The 17,750-nt window shown below is 44.0% G+C and overlaps 1 protein-coding gene across 4 annotated transcripts in view; it reads right to left on the bottom strand.

Annotated features, from left to right (window-relative positions):
* Positions 1-2,375: 2,375 nt before the first annotated feature.
* LOC134212637 (netrin receptor unc-5-like) overlaps positions 2,376-17,750 on the bottom strand; it is a 909,680-nt gene continuing 894,305 nt past the window's right edge. For all 4 annotated transcript variants that reach the window (XM_062690661.1, XM_062690659.1, XM_062690660.1 and 1 more), the window contains one exon: positions 2,376-10,184. In XM_062690661.1, the coding sequence (XP_062546645.1) occupies positions 8,809-10,184 (1,376 nt within the window). In that variant the 3' untranslated portion in view covers positions 2,376-8,808. The remainder of the gene's footprint in view (positions 10,185-17,750) is intronic.

Genomic DNA, 17,750 nt, shown 5'->3' with positions numbered 1-17,750 from the left:
AGTCTGTGGGTTTTTTAGAACAACCGTTGAAGATCTGTCCCAACGTTTCGGCAAATTGTTGTTGCCTTCATCAGGGGACAGACGTTAGACGTAGAACTACATTCATGATTTTTCCCCTGATGAAGGCAACAACAATTTGCCGAAACGTTGGGACAGATCTTCAACGGTTGTTCTAAAAAACCCACAGACTGAAAAGCCAAAACCTCAAAAATACTCCTTCAGGAATTCATCCGGAATTTCCTCCAAGCATTCCTTTGGATTTCCGTCAGGAATTTTTCCGGAAGCTCTGCCAGGAATTGCTCCAGAAGTTCCTTTAGGAATTCCTGCGAAAGATCCTTCAGGAATTCTTCCGAAAGTTCCTTTAGGAATTCCTGCGAAAGTTCCTTTAGGAATTCCTGCAAAAGTTCCTTTAGGAATTCCTGCGGAAGTTCCTTTACGAATTCCTGCGGAAGTTCCTTAAAATATTGCTCCATAAATCCCTTTAGGAATTCCTCCGGAAGTTCTTTTAGGAATTCCTCTGGAAGTTCATTCAGAAATTCCTCCGGAAGTTGCTCCAGAAAATCCTCCGGAAGTTCCTCGGAGAAAATCCTGGAGGAACTTTCGGAGGAATTCTTGAGGGAACTTCTGCAGAAATTCCTGATGAAACTTTTGGAGGAATTCCTGAAGGAACTTCTGAAGGAAATCCTGAAGAAAATTCTGGAGGAATTCCTGAAGGATCTTCTGGAGCAATTTCTGAAGAAACTTCTGGAGGAATTCCTGAAGGAATTTCTGGAGGAACTGCTGAGGGAACTTCTGGAGGAATTCCTGAACAAAAACCTCGGGAGGAATTCCGGAACGAACTTCCGGGGGTTGCGAGCATTTTTATTACAAGCTTCTAGATAAATTTCATACGGAATTCTTGGTGAAAAAATATGCACAGAATTATAGAATACCATTAGATACATATATCCGCCCCAAAAGTAAATTTTGTTATCCACAAAAATCAGTTCGCGTACTTAAACGATTTTGTTATCATGATATTATTAGAGGGGGCCAACCTGGCCAAAAACCGAAAACCGGAAAACGTTAGACACTTTTTCGTATAGTAATTCTTAAACGATTTTCTCGGAATAAGTTGCATTCGACGGGGGACAAATGCTAGTTGACGATCGGTCATTGCGTTCAAAAGTTATGAATAAAATGGTGTGTTGTATTATAAACGCCATATGGGGAAAGTGGTGGTCAAAAATTGAAAAATTGACTTTCTTTGAATGACGTGTCTTGTATATCATTCGTTAGCCAGTCCAGACCAGTCCAAATCTTCTTCTTCTTCTTCTTATTGGCATTACATCCCCACACTAGGACAGAGCCGCCTCGCAGCTTAGTGTTCATTAAGCACTTCCACAGTTATTAACTGCGAGGTTTTTAAGCCATGTTACCATTTTTGCATTCGTATATCATGAGGCTAACATGAGGCTAAAGTATCATTTTAATGCTCAGGGAAGTCGAGACAATTTCCAATCCAAAAATTTCTTAGATCGGCACCGGGAATTGAACCCAGCCACCCTCAGCCTGGTCTTGCTTTGTAGTCACGCATCCTATCGCACGGCTAAGGAGCGCCCTTAGTCCAAATCTAAATTCCCAAAATTCCAGCCCTCTGTGATGAAAACTCATTGCGCCACAGGCATCAGACTTAGGAAAATTGTAGAAAAATGCATTTCAAACAAATGTAATTTTCTCAGCGAATAACGGTCTAGTTTAGGAATTTAATACACAGTTGGAAAGGTAATTGTCTAAACTTTAATCTAAACTAAACTTACAGGTTAAGGAGCCACTACAAATTACGTAACGCTTAGAAGGGTGTTCATACCCTGATGTTTCATACAAAAAGTGTGACAGGGGGGAAATGGTGGATTGAAAATGTCCAATTTTTGCGTTACGTAGTTAATGGATCTTCCCTTACACGGTTAATTGAATTTAATAAAAATGGGCAATTATTGAAAAAAATGTTTTTTTGCCTAAGTTGGACTATATTTAAGGTCACTCCTGACGGAATCCAAGTTTTAAAGTGCTCGCGTTTTCGGGGGCACACCACTCGAATATGGAAGCAACGCACAACTGTCATTTTTATTTTTTGCGCATGCTGCGACGCAGCAAAGCTGAATTAACAAAAATGACAGTAGTCCGCTGCCTCCGTATCGAGTGGTGTGCCCCCGAAAACGCGAGCACTTTGAAACTTGGATTCTGTCAGGAGTGACCTTAACGAGCAGGGACGGGCAGTCTCAAGAGACCACCACTACAATTTAATTTGAGGTCTATACTATCTGCGGAACAAGAATCCAGCTGCGGATAGCTGCGTATTAGCGTCATTTTGGCACAAGGTCGAAAAAATGGATTTAATTACCATTATCGATTAATCGCCAAAGGCTAGAAGTTGAAGCTTTTAGCGCCAAAATTGTTAGTTGGGTTATGCGAGCATAAACCAAAAAAATTGTACCAATTAAAAACACGTACCAATTTACCCAACTGGACTAAACAGTTTTAAATGTTTTCACGGTTTTCACGATAACCTTGTTTATAAATTATATTTGGTAGACAAATAATTCTTCTCCAAAATACCTGATTGATAAAAACAATACTCTTATACAACTTATTTATAAAATTGGAGTGGGGGGGTCTTCAGATCTTGATTAGAAGGGTGAGGGGGCTTCCACCTCCACCTCTCCTATTCAATCTGATGAACAGCAACCTTATTGTAGTTTTGATTTGCATTTGAACAAAACAAAAAAAAAACAAACGTTCAAATTTATTGTTCAGGAATACGTAGCTCATTAAGTTCTAGTTACACCTTTTGGATGCGATAAAAATACATAAATATCACTTATTTTATACTAAACTTACTGGAATATTTACTATCAAAAAATGCGGGAAAACAAAAAAATATTTTCGGACATCACTTCGTATGGGGCCGCCCGATAGTGTAAACTAGCAACCCTATAACCAGAGACCGGCGGACTCCCAACTAACATTTTTGGTGCTAAAAGCTTCAACTTCTAGCCTTTGGCTGTATAATATTTGAATAAAAGCAGCCAATGCTGAATAAAAGAAAAGCCTCCGCAAATAATCCCTTAAACTTCAACTCGACTATTACCCCAATATCTATCAGCTAGTCAGTGTGCCGAATATATTTAATATTTTATCGTTTATGCAGCTTTCATATAGTCATAAAACAGCTCTGTCTGAATTAGCAACAAAGCTTATCGGTTAAGAGCTCATGTATGTAACTGAGTTGCTTGTCAGCAACTTCCCATATTACGGTGAGTAGCATTCACAATGAAAACGTTTTTGCTGTTGTTATAGCACTAACAATATAGCGTAATGGCGCTATAAATGAACTAACGAAGCTTTTAGGCAACTTCTGTACCTTTGAAGATTACACAACGTTTAAGTAAACCTATTACTGCTTCTTTTAATAGCATATCAGTATGGAACGTCAAAACCGCTATGTTTACATTTGATATTTGTTGCCGGAGCTGTGTATGAGCTATTGATTTCTGTAATGCAGCTACAAAGATATTCACCTGCTCTTATAGCAACTGACAAAGCGCTGTCATTAATGCTAGCAGATAGCGTAAGAAAACAAGCCATTTAGAAGCGATATTTCTGTTGACGGCTACTGTTAAACGATTAGCAGCAAAGTAGCATCTATACAGGTCGAGAAAATGTTGCCTAAAAACAATTTCAGCGATTGATGATGGATAAAAGTTAGCCAACAGAACATGCTGATAGATGTTTGAATAATGGTTGAAATAATGCTGAAAGCATAATTTTTAAGCTTATGTGCTGAAAGCAGCATGTAGGCCTCTTTCTAACGTTTATACAGCATGAATCTGAAAATAGCGTTAGTAAAACAACCTATAGGGTATGTGAAGAAGCACATCCATAATTTTCTTTGTTATTTACATATGTCAAAGTGACGGTGATGACAGAGCAACGGCCATTGAATCAGGAGATCAGGAGTTCGAATCTAGGTAGCAACAAAATTGATATTTGAGTTTTCACAAAAAAAACATTGAATAAACTCCCGAAATTTACTCTCCTCTCAAATAATATTTAATCAAATTGAATTCAGTGGCTGTATAAAACTTATTTAACAGATTCAAAAAATCTGAATAAGCGCCATTGAAGCGAATTATATTACTAAATGGTTTAGTAAAGATTGAGAAAAAACTGTGTAACATGCTGTAAAGTAGTTGTGCAGACACGTCAAAAACAGCTGAATAGATTCGCCAGATTTGCTGGTAAAAGCATTGAATAGAAGTTCTTGATCATATGTATAGCACACATATTCAGCTTGAAGCCGTATAGACGAGTTGAAATAACATTTACATTGACATTAAATGTTAGTTGGGCTGAAAAACTGTCGAAATGGCAACGTATGAAAATGCATGAAATCGTGAAAATGATACTGGCAGCACTTGAACTTTTTGCTTGCTTCTTATGGGCGCAAAAAGTAAACAAGTCGAAATGGAACCGCTTTTGACGGTTCGATTGGAAACAAGATGGCGTCTTAGTCGATCTCTTATTCTAGTATTTCTAGTGTAAACTATTGGTTGATTGATTCACTATACAGCGTTTGCAAGAGCGGCAATGTGAGCAATTATTTATTATGTATGTGTATCACACTAAGGCGAAGCCCAACGGTAAAATCGAGAAAGGCATCGTCATCGCTAGGTGGATTAATCTGGGTTTTTTATTCAGGGTTCGGGTTGGCCCTGACCCAGGTTTAAAAACGAATTCGACACAAGTTTTTTTTTAATAAAACGAAAAAAAGAAGAAAACCATTAATTATATTCCAAAATGATAACAACGTTCCATCCAGGAACTCTTCCAGAGTTCATAGATTCAACCACTAAACGTTGAAAAATGAAGGAAGTTATCAATCTGAATCTTCCAGAGGTGCAGCCTTGGGTCTATGGAAGAAAACATTCATTCATTAATTACGTCAATGTAATGTAATGGAATTAATTATGTAAAAAATATTCATTTAAAATGTGGTACGTCCAATATACCCGTTTTTTATTAAAGTTCTTAAGACTTACTGTTTTTTTAACCATTTTTGAAACGTTTCAGAAATAGTTTTTTCTGCATAATTTGTTTCTGAGACCTGATCTGTTTTTTAATCTTTCATTTAAGTGTTTTTTAATTAAAATTAAGTTCAAAACTACTCAATCATTAGTAAAAATTTAAGTGTAATTTGGATTTGGGGGAAGCATATCTGAGTTTCCTACAAACAATTTAAGCTGAAAAAGCTAATTTTACAGCCTTAGAAGACTATTTTGGTTGAATAAGCGCTCTATCAGATTCCGATGTTTGTTGGGATCTCACATTGAATTTTTTAATAGTTACAGAACAGATCGCTCAAGGTGGCACACTAGACTGGCTCAGGAAACAAAAGGTTGTCAAATTCTACGGGGCCCCATCAGGATTGTGCCTTTGGCTAAGAAAATCAATCTCTGAAAATTTCAGCTCAATCGCTTGTTGCATAAGCTGGCGCATTTGATTTGAAGTTTGTATGGTGGTGTAACCAAAATGCATATGAAAATACACTTCTGCCACTCTTTTGTTCAGGAAATTGGTTCGGTATGCCCGATTGAGCTCAGTATTGCAACAAAAGCAGTTGATATGTTAAAGATCAATTCCACAGAACATTATGCGATAATCTAATGAACTGGCGATCCCAGGATCCCTAGCTTTGCCATCTGTCAAACGCAACTTGTTGCGAAAAAATCGGTTCACGGTAACTAGGGTATCTGTTCCATTATTAATAACATGCTCCTATATCAATAACATTCGTAAAACAGGCTATTTAGGCTCAATTTGTGCGGTGTTTTGTTGTTATCCGGCGTGCTCACTGCTGAAAAAAATCACAAAAATGAGAAACAAAACAATTTGCGCATCAATTCTTTGTTTTCGAATGGTATTGATTTGGGTACATGGTATGAATTCAAGGAGTGGTTCCCCTATGTAGGTATATGAAAAGTTGTCTTATATTTGTCCAAGCTTTGAACTCAACACATGATCACAACAATTCGATCCCGCCACAATACTTGCTTTGACTTCAATAAATCTAAAAATTTTATTCTTTTTCAACGATATTCCACGAAATCTTGAAGATCAAGTCCCAAAAGCTCCGCCGTATGCTAAATTCTTATATGGATTTCAAAATCCTTTTTTGCTTAGTTTTTCAGAAATCAAATACGAATCCCTATATCTCACGAACATACCGATGAAAAGTATTTGAATTCTAGTTTTTTTTAAACTCAGGAGATTCTTGATAGGGATAAAAATTGTGATGTCTATTGGTATCAGAGTCGACACATTTTTGCTGGATTATTTTAAGAGTTCAATATTTGTCCAAAGCAACAAATTTGCTGCTGTAACTATTTTTATAGGCCAGCTAATAAAATTCAAATTACAGCAATTACCAACCTACTTTTTTATGTGATACCACGAAGTGCAGCTACTCGATTTCAAACGTCTCAATCGATATCATATGTAATGAGAAGCCGTTTCCTCCTTTCTATTCTGCTAACGACGACCGCAACCGACCCAAAGGGTAACTCTCATGAAATAAAATCAATGTTAACTATCGATATTCAATTAGATGCTTGTGTTTTATTGCAATACAAGTGGAGTAACGAGAACGACTTTAACATTGCCGTTCAATTGGCAGTAAAAAGGCTGCGGTTTACGCTCAGCAGTACGCAGTCAAAGAAGGATTTTTAAGTGATATGTTCTTTCAGTTTCTGATATTTTCCAGAAACTAAGAACCCTCATTTCATTGAAAATAAAAAAAATATTTTTGATTATTTTCAATAATTTTTGCAATGATTCAAATTTGTTTCTGAACTGTGAGGCGTGTCTATTGTGCCATACGTCTACCTAGTTACGAGCAATAATTGCAGTTTCGAACATCGTTTCAAATGAGGGCCGAAAGCGAAGAATTAACTTACAATAACTACATAGTTTGGCTGCATGTTAATTCGCGTAGGCAAGTCAACCTATGGCTAGGGTTTTTTATTCTCTTAGTAGTTTAGCTTAGGGCTTTTGTTCGTTGATATCATATCTGCGCAAACGACGCGCAACTAACCGGCGGCGGTTGACGCGAGAAGAAAAATAGGGATTACGTTCAATCATACCCTATCCTGCTGTGGTAGACGTTGCCCAACTACCGTGGTGCATCGAAACCCGTACATTTAAGCACTTCAGTATATGTAAAAGTCTCTAGAAAATACAAATCGAATGCAAATCAAACGTTCGTCATTGATCTAACTGCACGAGGGCCTCTATTTTTTGTGTGCTTCACTGTATTGCGTTGAAAGTAATGAAAAATGTGATAAAATTACGAACAAAATCAACACCTCCTGAATCGAAATCCGTCCACCGTGGACGGACTTCGAATCATAGGATCATAATCCGTACGGCTATTTTCCAACAAAATATTTAAATAAAAGCAGACCAATTGCTCAAACTAACACTGTGAATAGCGCAATACTCTCCTTGAGAAGCGATCCCTTTGTTATTTATGCTGCTGATCTTGCTCTATTAATTGCAATTTGCAATTTAAACACACTCACTTTTGGTACAATTGTGTCCAACACGCGAACAAAATGGCACCTGAAACTTCGCGTTTGCGGGGTGCCGATTTGTTTTTTAATTATGTTATTTTATTTTCAGAGCCTACTTTCCATTTCAATTGCCAGAAAGCTTTCTGTCAAGCATAAGATCAAGATAAGATAAATGATTCATACATTAATTCCCTCAAACCCCCTTTATTCTATTGATATCTCACGAAGTGGACGGATTTCGGTGCTGTACGGATTTCGGTCCCCCACAGTAATCGAATGCATGATCATCAGCGCGCGGCTTCTGAATCGATTGTTGTTGCTAAGTAGTAATTTAAATAATCATAGAGTGTGGCAAGATGCTGCCCTGCAACAATCGAAACGGGGGTCTAGTTTGACCGAAACACGTTCGGTGCTTGTTAGCGGGAATCCCAGGGCAAGAGGACATGCATAGCTCCATTCAAACTAGCCAAAGAATTTTATATCGCTCTTAAAGGCGAACCTTAAAAAACTTTCGAATTCCAAATTTAGTCTATTATTCTATTCATGCCACCTTCAAGCGCAATTGTACATAATGCAGAAAACGTCCACCCTCAAGCCCAGAAATCAATCGTCGAAGTTCAATATAAGAGCGAGCAAAACTACATGAACCCAAAAGTGAATTAATTCCAATCGATGCAAACGAGAGGAATAGTTTTCACGTCGCGATTACCCTTCCAATATTATGCCAGATAATGATTTATAAATATTTATAAAGATTGGTTTGACCTATATATGTACGAGCCCAGCGCGCATCTGTAGTATGTATGACCGTCGGCGGCAGAATGCATCTTATTTGCTTCGCGTAAGTGTGGCTACCGGGCTTTGTAAGACGACTGCCTTCATTCATCGATCGAGCTCAAGAGCTGCGAGGCGGTAAAACAAATGAAACAAGAGAACAGGATCACGTGCCTTCGGCCGATCGCCCATGTTGCGGCAAAGAGGTTAAACTTTTTGATTACTGAGGAGATTACGATTAAAGAGCGTGGCGAGATTTCCTTCAGGATTCCGCACCCAATCGCACCGATATAAATTACATCTTTTTCTTCGCGCTACTACTTCTTCGAGAACGGTTACGTATAGGTATTTATGTCCAACAATCGACCGATATCTACTGCTTCTATTACATATCATGTTTCCAACCTTTGACTAAATGCTAAATCTACAGCCAGGAAGGCGTTTGAATCTCTTGCAATATGCTAACCGCGTCGTGACGACCCATATTGCGGCAGATCTCGATCAGATTACAGAGCGCGTTCAGATCCCGGTTTCGGCATTCCCACAGGTCCAGAATCTGGTCGGTGGGCGAGGGCTTGGTGGCAAAGTACGCCAGGTAACGATCCACGCTGAGATGCGCGGCCAGCATGCGCCAATCGTTGCCCTTTTGCGTCGGCGGGTCCAAACACTTGCACAGTTTCTTTTTCACTATCTTGTTGAGGCGGAACTTGTCCGTGTTGATGACGTTGTGCTCACCGTTGGCAGAATTTGAGCCCACGCTGCAAATGGTCATCGTTTCGAAGGAACTTGAAGAATGCTGACAGTTGCTGCCATCTTTCGAGAGAGGAGTGAACGATGAAATACTTAGCGTTGATGGGGCTACGTTGAATCCGCAATTTTCCTGTACTGCTTGAACGTCGATCTTGAAGTCACATTTATCGTGTTCCGTTCGACTAAGCGTAAAACTGCAGTGCAATGTTGAATTGCTGTTGTTCCACACATGTGAGAACGGTATCACCTGCCGATCGCCGTATGGCTTCGACTTCCATCCCCCTACGCTCCTAATATCTATACACAGATCTTGACTGTTATCGGAAAAGTACAACACCGTACTTTTCCCCAGCAAAACTCCTCCGATCTCCTGTTCACAGTATCTACAGCGCTCCTCCGCTCCCGGATTATCCTCCACTATGTATATCCTTACGCTAACATCCGAAAATTCCGGCACCGTTGAAGGACCGCAAATGAACATCCGGAGTTTCTTGCAGGCCACACGTTCTTGGATATCGTTCGCCGATTCTCCGACCAGCACATACTTCCCGAAAACCTCGGTCAACACGTACGCGTACCGTTTGTCGATCTGCACAAACGCCGGCGTGTTGATGTTCTCCTTTCCAATGGTGACCACTTCGTTCCACCGGCCGGTTCCGTCCGTCGAGTGGTACAGCGAAAACTGCCAGTTGGACAGATTTTCTGCGCAATGAGGCACCTTCAGCACGATGGGCTTGTGCACTTTAGTGTCGGGAGGACCGCAGAACACCACCGGACTGAGAAAGGTGATGCGCGATCCCGGGCTCTGGATGGAGAACTTTTCGTCTTTGACGATGGACAGGACGACGCTCTGTTTCTGGTGCTTGGAGATGGCACTCTCCGGAATGAGAAGCGCCACGTAGTAGGTGTTCAGCCGCATTAAGGCACCCGCTGGCGTGAGGGTCATCTGGGTGTAGTCGGCGGTTCGTAGTCCGTTCGAAACAGGTTGATCAACCGGGACCGGAAGGGTGGAGTTAACCATTAGGGCCTGGTCGTAGTTTGAGTCACCGGCTGTAATGACAGAAATGAAATTTATTGATTTACTATGAGTAGAAGAAATGAATCTAAAATCTTGTTTAATTTAATTATTAATTTGCTCCTTATCTTATACTCTAATAAAATAATTTTCATTATATGGAAAGCCTTTCAAGCTTATCTAGAAACACTTTTTATAAAAGCTCTCTTACTATTAGGAAAAGGTTTCAAAGTAGAGAGAAGCGCTTCAGGCACCTGTGAAAAGTTTGGGAGAAGTTTTCAAAGCCTCTGAGAGAAGCTTCACCAGCTGCTGGAATAAGCTTTTCAAGCTGCTGGGAGACGCTTTCCACGTTTGTTGATGAAACTTTCCAAAGTTCTGCAAAGAGTATCTTTTTGACCCTTCCTTCGGAAGTGTCTATAATTTCACTTTGTATGCGTTACGCAGATGTGTTACGTATTAATCTATCAAGAAATCTCGTGAATTATTAAATAAAATGTATGATATTTGAAACAAATTCACTTTGATATTGAAAATATAATTATAACAAATAAAGTGATATGGAATTATGCCTATTTTTCTCATTTGTTTCAAAGAAACAAATGATTTTAATTGAGGAACATATAGAAGCATGTACCAAACATCTTCTCAGAAAAGCAAAAACGTAAAAATTGAAAGGGATTTCAAAAATTTCTTCAGTGAAAACTAGATAGCAAATGTGAGCATGTTTTGAGACACTAATAGACCACTTATATGCATGTATGTGTGCGTATGTGTGCAAATTCTGAAATTTACTACCATAAAAATCTAGCTCATTTTTAAGGTATTGAACAAGTTTAGTTCTAGTAAATTTTTTTTACTTTATTTGATTGATTTTTTTAGTCTTTATTTATGCGACTTTCCAAGCTTCAAAGGTTTTTTAGAAGACTGCAAAGGTTTTTAGATGCTTCCGGGTGAAGCTTTCCATGCTTTTGGAAAGAGTTTTTCAAATCTTCAGGCAGAAGCTTTCCAAGCGGCTGGGAGAAGCTATGCAAGTTTCTGAGAGAAGCTTTCCAAACTTTTGAGAGAAGCTTTCTAAGTTTTTGGGAGAATCTTTACAATTTTCTGGAAGATGCTTTCCATGCTGCTGGGAGAAGTTCTCCAAGCTTCTCAGAGAAGCTCTTCAAGTTGCTGGGAAAAGCTTTCCAAGTTGCTGGGAGAAGCTTTCCAAGATTTTGAGAGAAGCTTTCCAAGGTTCAGGGATAAGCTCTTCAAGCTTCTGAAAAAACTTTCCATGTTTCTGGAAGAAGCTTTCCAATCTTCAAGGAGAAGCTTTCCAAGCATCTGGGGGAAGCTCTCCAAGCTTCTGGGGGAAGCTTTCCAAGCTTTTGGGAGAAGCTTTCCAAGCTTTTTGGAGAAGCTTTCCAAGCTTCTGGGAGAAGCTTTCCATGATCCTGGGAGAAACTTTCCATGCTTCTTGGAGAAGCTTTCCAAACTTCTGGGAGGAGCTTTCAGAGCTTATGGGAGGAGCTTTTCAAGCTTCTGGGAGAAGATTTTCAAGCTTCTGGGAGAAGCTTTTCAAGCTTCTGAGAGAAGCTTTTCAAGCTTCTGGGAGAAGCTTTTCAAGCTTCTGGGAGAAGCATTCCAAGCTTCTGGGAGAAGCTTTCCAAGCTTCTGGGAGAAGCTTTCCAAGCTTCTGGGAGAAGCTTTCCAAGCTTCTGGGGGAAGCTTTCCAAGCTTCTGGGGGAAGCTTTCCAAGCTTCTGGGGGAAGCTTTCCAAGCTTCTGGGAGAAGCTCAAGCTTCTGGGAAGCTTCTGGGGGAAGCTTTCCAAGCTTCTAAGGGGAGCTTTCCAAGCTTCTGGGGAAAGCTTTCCAAGCTTCTGGGGAAAGCTTTCCAAGCTTCTGGGGGAAGCTTTCCAAGCTTCTGGGAGAAGCCTGCTTCTGGGAGAAGCCCAAGCTTCTGGGAGAAGCCTAAGCTTCTGGGAGAAGCTTCAAGCTCTGGGAGAAGCCTGCTTCTGGGAGAAGCCAAGCTTCTGGGAGAAGCCTAAGCTTCTGGGAGAAGCTTCCAAGCTCTGGGAGAAGCCTGCTTCTGGGAGAAGCTTCTGGGAGAAGCCTGCCAAGCTCTGGGAGAAGCTTCCAAGCTTCTGGGAGAAGCACCAAGCTTCTGGGAGAAGCCTGGGAGAAGCTTCTGGGAGAAGCTTTCCAAGCTTCTGGGAGAAGAAAGCTCTGGGAGAAGCCTAAGCTTCTGGGAGAAGCCTCAAGCTCTGGGAGAAGCCTAAGCTTCTGGGAGAAGCCTGCTTCTGGGAGAAGCTCCAAGCTCTGGGAGAAGCAAGCTTCTGGGAGAAGCTTCCAAGCTTCTGGGAGAAGCCTGCTTCCAGAAGCTAGCTCTGGGAAGAAGCTTCCAGGCTCTGGGAGAAGCCTGCAAGCTTCCTGGGAGAGCTTCCAAGCTCTGGGAGAAGCCTGCTCTGGGAGAAGCCTGCTCTGGGAGAAGCCTTCTGGGAGCTTTGCTCTGGGAGAAGCCTAAGCTCTGGGAGAAGCCTGCTCTGGGAGAAGCCTAAGCTCTGGGAGAAGCTCAAGCTTCTGGGAGAAGCCTGCTTCTCTGGGAGAAGTTTGCTCTGGGAGAAGCCTAAGCTTCTGGGAGAAGCTTCCAAGCTTCTGGGAGAAGCCTGCTTCTGGGAGAAGCCTAAGCTTCTGGGAGAAGCCTAAGCTTCTGGGAGAAGCTTCAGCTCTGGGAGAAGCTTGCTTCTGGGAGAAGCCTAAGCTTCTGGGAGAAGCTTTCCAAGCTTCCTGGGAGAGGCTTACCAAGCTTCTGGGAAAAGCCTAAGCTTCTGGGAGAAGCCTGCTTCTGGGAGAAGCCCAAGCTTCTGGGAGAAGCACCAAGCTTCTGGGAGAAGCCTTTTCTGGGAGAAGCCTAAGCTTCTGGGAGAAGCTTAAGCTTCTGGGAGAAGCTTGCTCTGGTAGAAGCTTTTCAAGCTTCTGGTAGAAGCTTTCTGAGCTTCTGGTAGAAGCTTTTCAAGCTTCTGCTGGAAGAAGCTTTCCAAATTTCTGGAAGAAGCTTTACAAGCTTCTGGAGGAAGCTTTCCAAGCTTCTGGGAGAAGCTTTCCAAGCTCCTGGGAGAAGCTTTCCAAGCTTCTGGGAGAAGCTATCCAAGCTTCTGGGAGAAGCTTTCTAAGTTTCTGGAAGAAGCTTTCCGAGCTTCTGGGAGAAGCTTTCCCAGCTTCTGGGAGAAGCTTTCCATGCTTCTGGGAGAAGCTTTCCATGATCCTGGGAGAAACTTTCCATGCTTCTTGGAGAAGCTTTCCATGATCCTGGGAGAAACTTTCCATGCTTCTTGGAGAAGCTTTCCAAACTTCTGGGAGGAGCTATCAGAGCTTATGGGAGAAGCTTTTCAAGCTTATGGGAGAAGCTTTTCAAGCTTCTGGGGGAAGCTTTCCAAGCTTCTGAGGGAAGATTTCCAAGCTTCTGAGGGAAGATTTCCAAGCTTCTGGGAGAAGCTTTCTAAGCTTCTGGGAGAAGCGTTCCAAGCTTCTGGGAGAAGCTTTCCAAGCTTCTGGGGGAAGCTTTCCAAGCTTCTGGGGGAAGCTTTCCAAGCTTCTGGGGGAAGCTTTCCAAGCTTCTGGGGGAAGCTTTCCAAGCTTCTGGGGGAAGCCTAAGTTCTGGGAAGCTCAAGCTCTGGGGAAGCCTAAGCTTCTGGGAAGCCTAAGCTCTGGGGAAGCCTAAGCTTGGGAAGCCCAAGCTTCTAAGGAGCCTAAGCTTCTGGGAAAAGCTTCCCAAGCTTGTGGGAAAGCTTTCCAAGCTTCTGGGGAAGCAAGCTCTGGGAAGCTCTGGGGAAGCTTTAAAGCTTCTGGGAAGCCTAAGCTTCTGGGGAAGCTCAAGCTTCTGGGAAGCTTCTGGGAAGCCTAAGCTTCTGGGGAGAAGCCTAAGCTTGGGGAGAAGCAAGCTTCTGGGGATCTTCCAAGCTTTGGGGAGAAGCTCCAAGCTTCTGGGGAGAAGCTTCCAAGCTTCTGGGGGAGAAGCCTACATCTGGGGAAGCTCTGAGCTCTGGGGAAGCTTTCAAGGTTTTGGGAGAAGCTTCCAAGCTTTTTGGAGAAGCTTTCCAAGCTTCTGGGAGAAGCTTTCCATGATCCTGGGAGAAACTTTCCATGCTTCTTGGAGAAGCTTTCCAAATTTCTGAGAGAAGCTTTCAGAGCTTATGGGAGAAGCTGCTTATGGGAGAAGCTTTTCAAGCTTCTGGGAAGCTTTCCAAGCTTCTGAGGAAGATTTGCTTCTGGGAGAAGCTTCTGGGAGAAGCTTCTGGGAGAAGCTTAAGCTTCTGGGAGAAGCTTCCAAGCTTCTGGGAGAAGCCCAGCTTCTGGGAGAAGCTTTCAAGCTTCTGGGAAGCAAGCTAAGCCTGGGGAAGCTTCCAAGCTCTGGGAAGCTTCTTCCTGGGAAGCTCTGCTTCTGGGGAAGCTTCCAAGCTCTGGGGAAGCCTGCTTCTGGGGAAGCTCAAGCTTCTGGGAGAAGCCTGCTCTGGGAGAAGCCTCCAAGCTTCTGGGAGAAGCCTAAGCTCTGGGAGAAGCTTTCCAAGCTCTGGGAGAAGCCTGCTTCTGGGAGAAGCTTCCAAGCTCTGGGAGAAGCTCCAAGCTTCTGGGAGAAGCCTCCAAGCTTCTGGGAGAAGCTTCTAAGCTTCTGGGAGAAGCCTGCTTCTGGGAGAAGCTTCAAGCTTCTGGGAGAAGCCTGCTTCAAGCTTCTGGGAGAAGCCCAAGCTCTGGGAGAAGCACCAAGCTTCTGGGAGAAGCTTCCAAGCTCTGGAGAAGCCTAAGCTTCTGGGAGAAGCTTCCAAGCTTCTGGGAGAGCTCCAAGCTTCTGGGAGAAGCCTGCTCTGGGAGAAGCTTCCAAGCTCTGGGAGAAGCTGCCTGGGAGAAGCCCAGCTCTGGGAGAAGCCTGGGAGAAGCTCAAGCTCTGGGAGAAGCCTGCTTCTGGGAGAAGCCCAAGCTTCTGGGAGAAGCCCAAGCTCTGGGAGAAGCTTTCCAAGCTTCTGGGAGAAGCTTCCAAGCTTCTGGGAGAAGAAGCTCTGGGAGAAGCTTCTGCTCTGGGAGAAGCCTGCTTCCTGGGAGAAGCCCTGCTTCTGGGAGAAGCCCAAGCTTCTGGGAGAAGCCTGCTTCTGGGAGAAGCTCAAGCTTCTGGGAGAAGCCTAAGCTTCTGGGAGAAGCCTAAGCTTCTGGGAGAAGCTTCCAAGCTTCTGGGAGAAGCCTGCTTCTGGGAGAAGCCTAAGCTTCTGGGAGAAGCCTGCTTCTGGGAGAAGCCTGCTTCTGGGAGAAGCTTCCAAGCTTCTGGGAGAAGCTTAAGCTGGGAGAAGCCTAAGCTCTGGGAGAAGCTTTCCAAGCTTCTGGGAGGCTTACTAAGCTTCTGGGAAAAGCTTTGCTTCTGGGAGAAGCCTAAGTTCTGGGAGAAGCCTGCTTCTGGGAGAAGCCTAAGCTTCTGGGAGAAGCTTCCAAGCTTCTGGGAGAAGCCTTTCCAAGCTTCCTGGGAGAAGCCTGCTTCTGGGAGAAGCTTTCCAAGCTTCTGGGAGAAGCTTTCCAAGCTTCTGGGAGAAGCTTTTCAAGCTTCTGGGAGAAGCTTTCCAAGCTTCTGGGAGAAGCTTTCCAAGCTTCTGGGAGAAGCTTTCCAAGCTTCTGGGAGAAGCTTTCCAAGCTTCTGGGAGAAGCTTTCCAAGCTTCTGGGAGAAGTTTTCCAAGCTTCTGGGAGAAGCTTTCCAAGCTTCTGGGAGAAGCTTTCCAAGCTTCTGGAAGAAGCTTTCCAAGCTTCTGGGAGAAGCTTTCCAAGCTTCTGGGAGAAGCTTTCCAAGCTTCTGGGAGAATCTTTCCAAACTTCTGGGAGAATCTTTCCAAGCTTCTGGGAGAAGCTTTCCATGATCCTGGGAGAAACTTTCCATGCTTCTTGGAGAAGCTTTCCAAACTTCTGGGAGAAGCTTTCAGAGCTTATGGGAGAAGCTTTTCAAGCTTCTGGGGGAAGCTTTCCAAGCTTCTGAGGGAAGATTTCCAAGCTTCTGAGGGAAGATTTCCAAGCTTCTGGGAGAAGCTTTCTAAGCTTCTGGGAGAAGCTTTCTGGGAGAAGCGTTTGGGAGAAGCCTGTTCTGGGAGAAGCCTAAGCTTCTGGGAGAAGCTTCTGGGAGAAGCCTAAGCTTCTGGGAGAAGCCTAAGCTTCTGGGAAGTCAAGTTTGGGAAGCCTGGGGAAGCCTAAGCTTCTGGGGAAGCTTCCAAGTTCTGGGGAAGCTCAAGCTTCTGGGGAAGCTGTCCAAGCTTCTGGGGAAGCTGTCCAAGCTTCTGGGGAAGCTCTAAGCTCTGGGAAGCTCTGCTCTGGGGAAGCCTGCTCTGGGGAAGCTAAGTTTGGGGAAGCCTGGGAAGCCTAAGCTCTGGGGAAGCCCAAGCTTCTGGGAAGCTCAAGCTTCTGGGGAGAAGCCCAAGCTTCTGGGGAAGCTTTCCAAGCCTGGGGAAGCCTAAGCTCTGGGAAGCCTAAGCTTCTGTAGCTTTAAAGCTCTGGGAAAGCCCAAGCCTGGGGAAGCCTAAGCTTCTGGGGAAGCCTAAGCTTCTGGGGAGAAGCTTCCAAGCTTGGGGAGAAGCCCAAGCTCTGGGAGAAGCTTCCAAGCTTCTGGGGAGAAGCCTAAGCTTCTGGGGGAGAAGCCTAAGCTTGGGGGAGAAGCCAAGCTTCTGGGGAGAAGCCCAAGCTTCTGGGAGAAGCTTCCAAGCTTCTGGGAGAAGCCTAAGCTTCTGGGAGAAGCCTAAGCTTCTGGGAGAAGCTTCCAAGCTTCTGGGAGAAGCCTGCTCTGGGAGAAGCCTGCTTCTGGGAGAAGCTTCCAAGCTCTGGGAGAAGCCTAAGCTCTGGGAGAAGCCTGCTTCTGGGAGAAGCTCAAGTTTCCTGGGAGAAGCCCAAGCTTCTGGGAGAAGCCTAAGCTCTGGGAGAAGCCTGCTCTGGGAGAAGCTAAGCTCTGGGAGAAGCCTAAGCTCTGGGAGAAGCTTCCAAGCTCTGGGAGAAGCCTGCCTGGGAGGCTTCCAAGCTTCTGGGAGAAGCTCCAAGCTTCGGAGAAGCTCTGGGAGAAGCCCAAGCTCTGGGAAGAAGCCTGCTTCTGGAGCAGCCTAAGCTTCTGGGAGAAGCTTCCAAGCTCTGGGAGAAGCCTAAGCTTCTGGGAGAAGCCTGCTTCTGGGAGAAGCCTAAGCTCTGGGAGAAGCCTGCTTCTGGGAGAAGCCTGCTTCTGGGAGAAGCTTCCCAAGCTTCTGGGAGAAGCCTAAGCTTCTGGGAGAAGCCTGCTTCTGGGAGAAGCCTGCTTCCTGGGAGAAGCCACTGCTCTGGGAAAAGCTTCCAAGCTTCTGGGAGAAGCCTAAGCTTCTGGGAGAAGCCTTCCAAGCTTCTGGGAGAAGCTTGCTTCTGGGAGAAGCTTCCAAGCTTCTGGGAGAAGTTTAAGCTCTGGGAGAAGCCAAGCTTCTGGGAGAAGCTAAAGCTTCTGGGAGAAGCTAAGCTTCTGGGAGAAGCCTAAGCTTCTGGGAGAAGTTTGCTTCTGGGGAGAAGCCTAAGCTCTGGGAGAAGTTTAAGCTCTGGGAGAAGCTTCCAAGCTCTGGGAGAAGCTTCCAAGCTCTGGGAGAAGCCC

The sequence above is a fragment of the Armigeres subalbatus genome, chromosome 2, assembly GCF_024139115.2.
Source record: "Armigeres subalbatus isolate Guangzhou_Male chromosome 2, GZ_Asu_2, whole genome shotgun sequence".
Lineage (NCBI taxonomy): Eukaryota > Metazoa > Arthropoda > Insecta > Diptera > Culicidae > Armigeres > Armigeres subalbatus.
The sequence above is the reverse complement of the archived record's forward strand: the minus strand, read 5'-3'. Positions and strand labels throughout refer to the sequence as shown.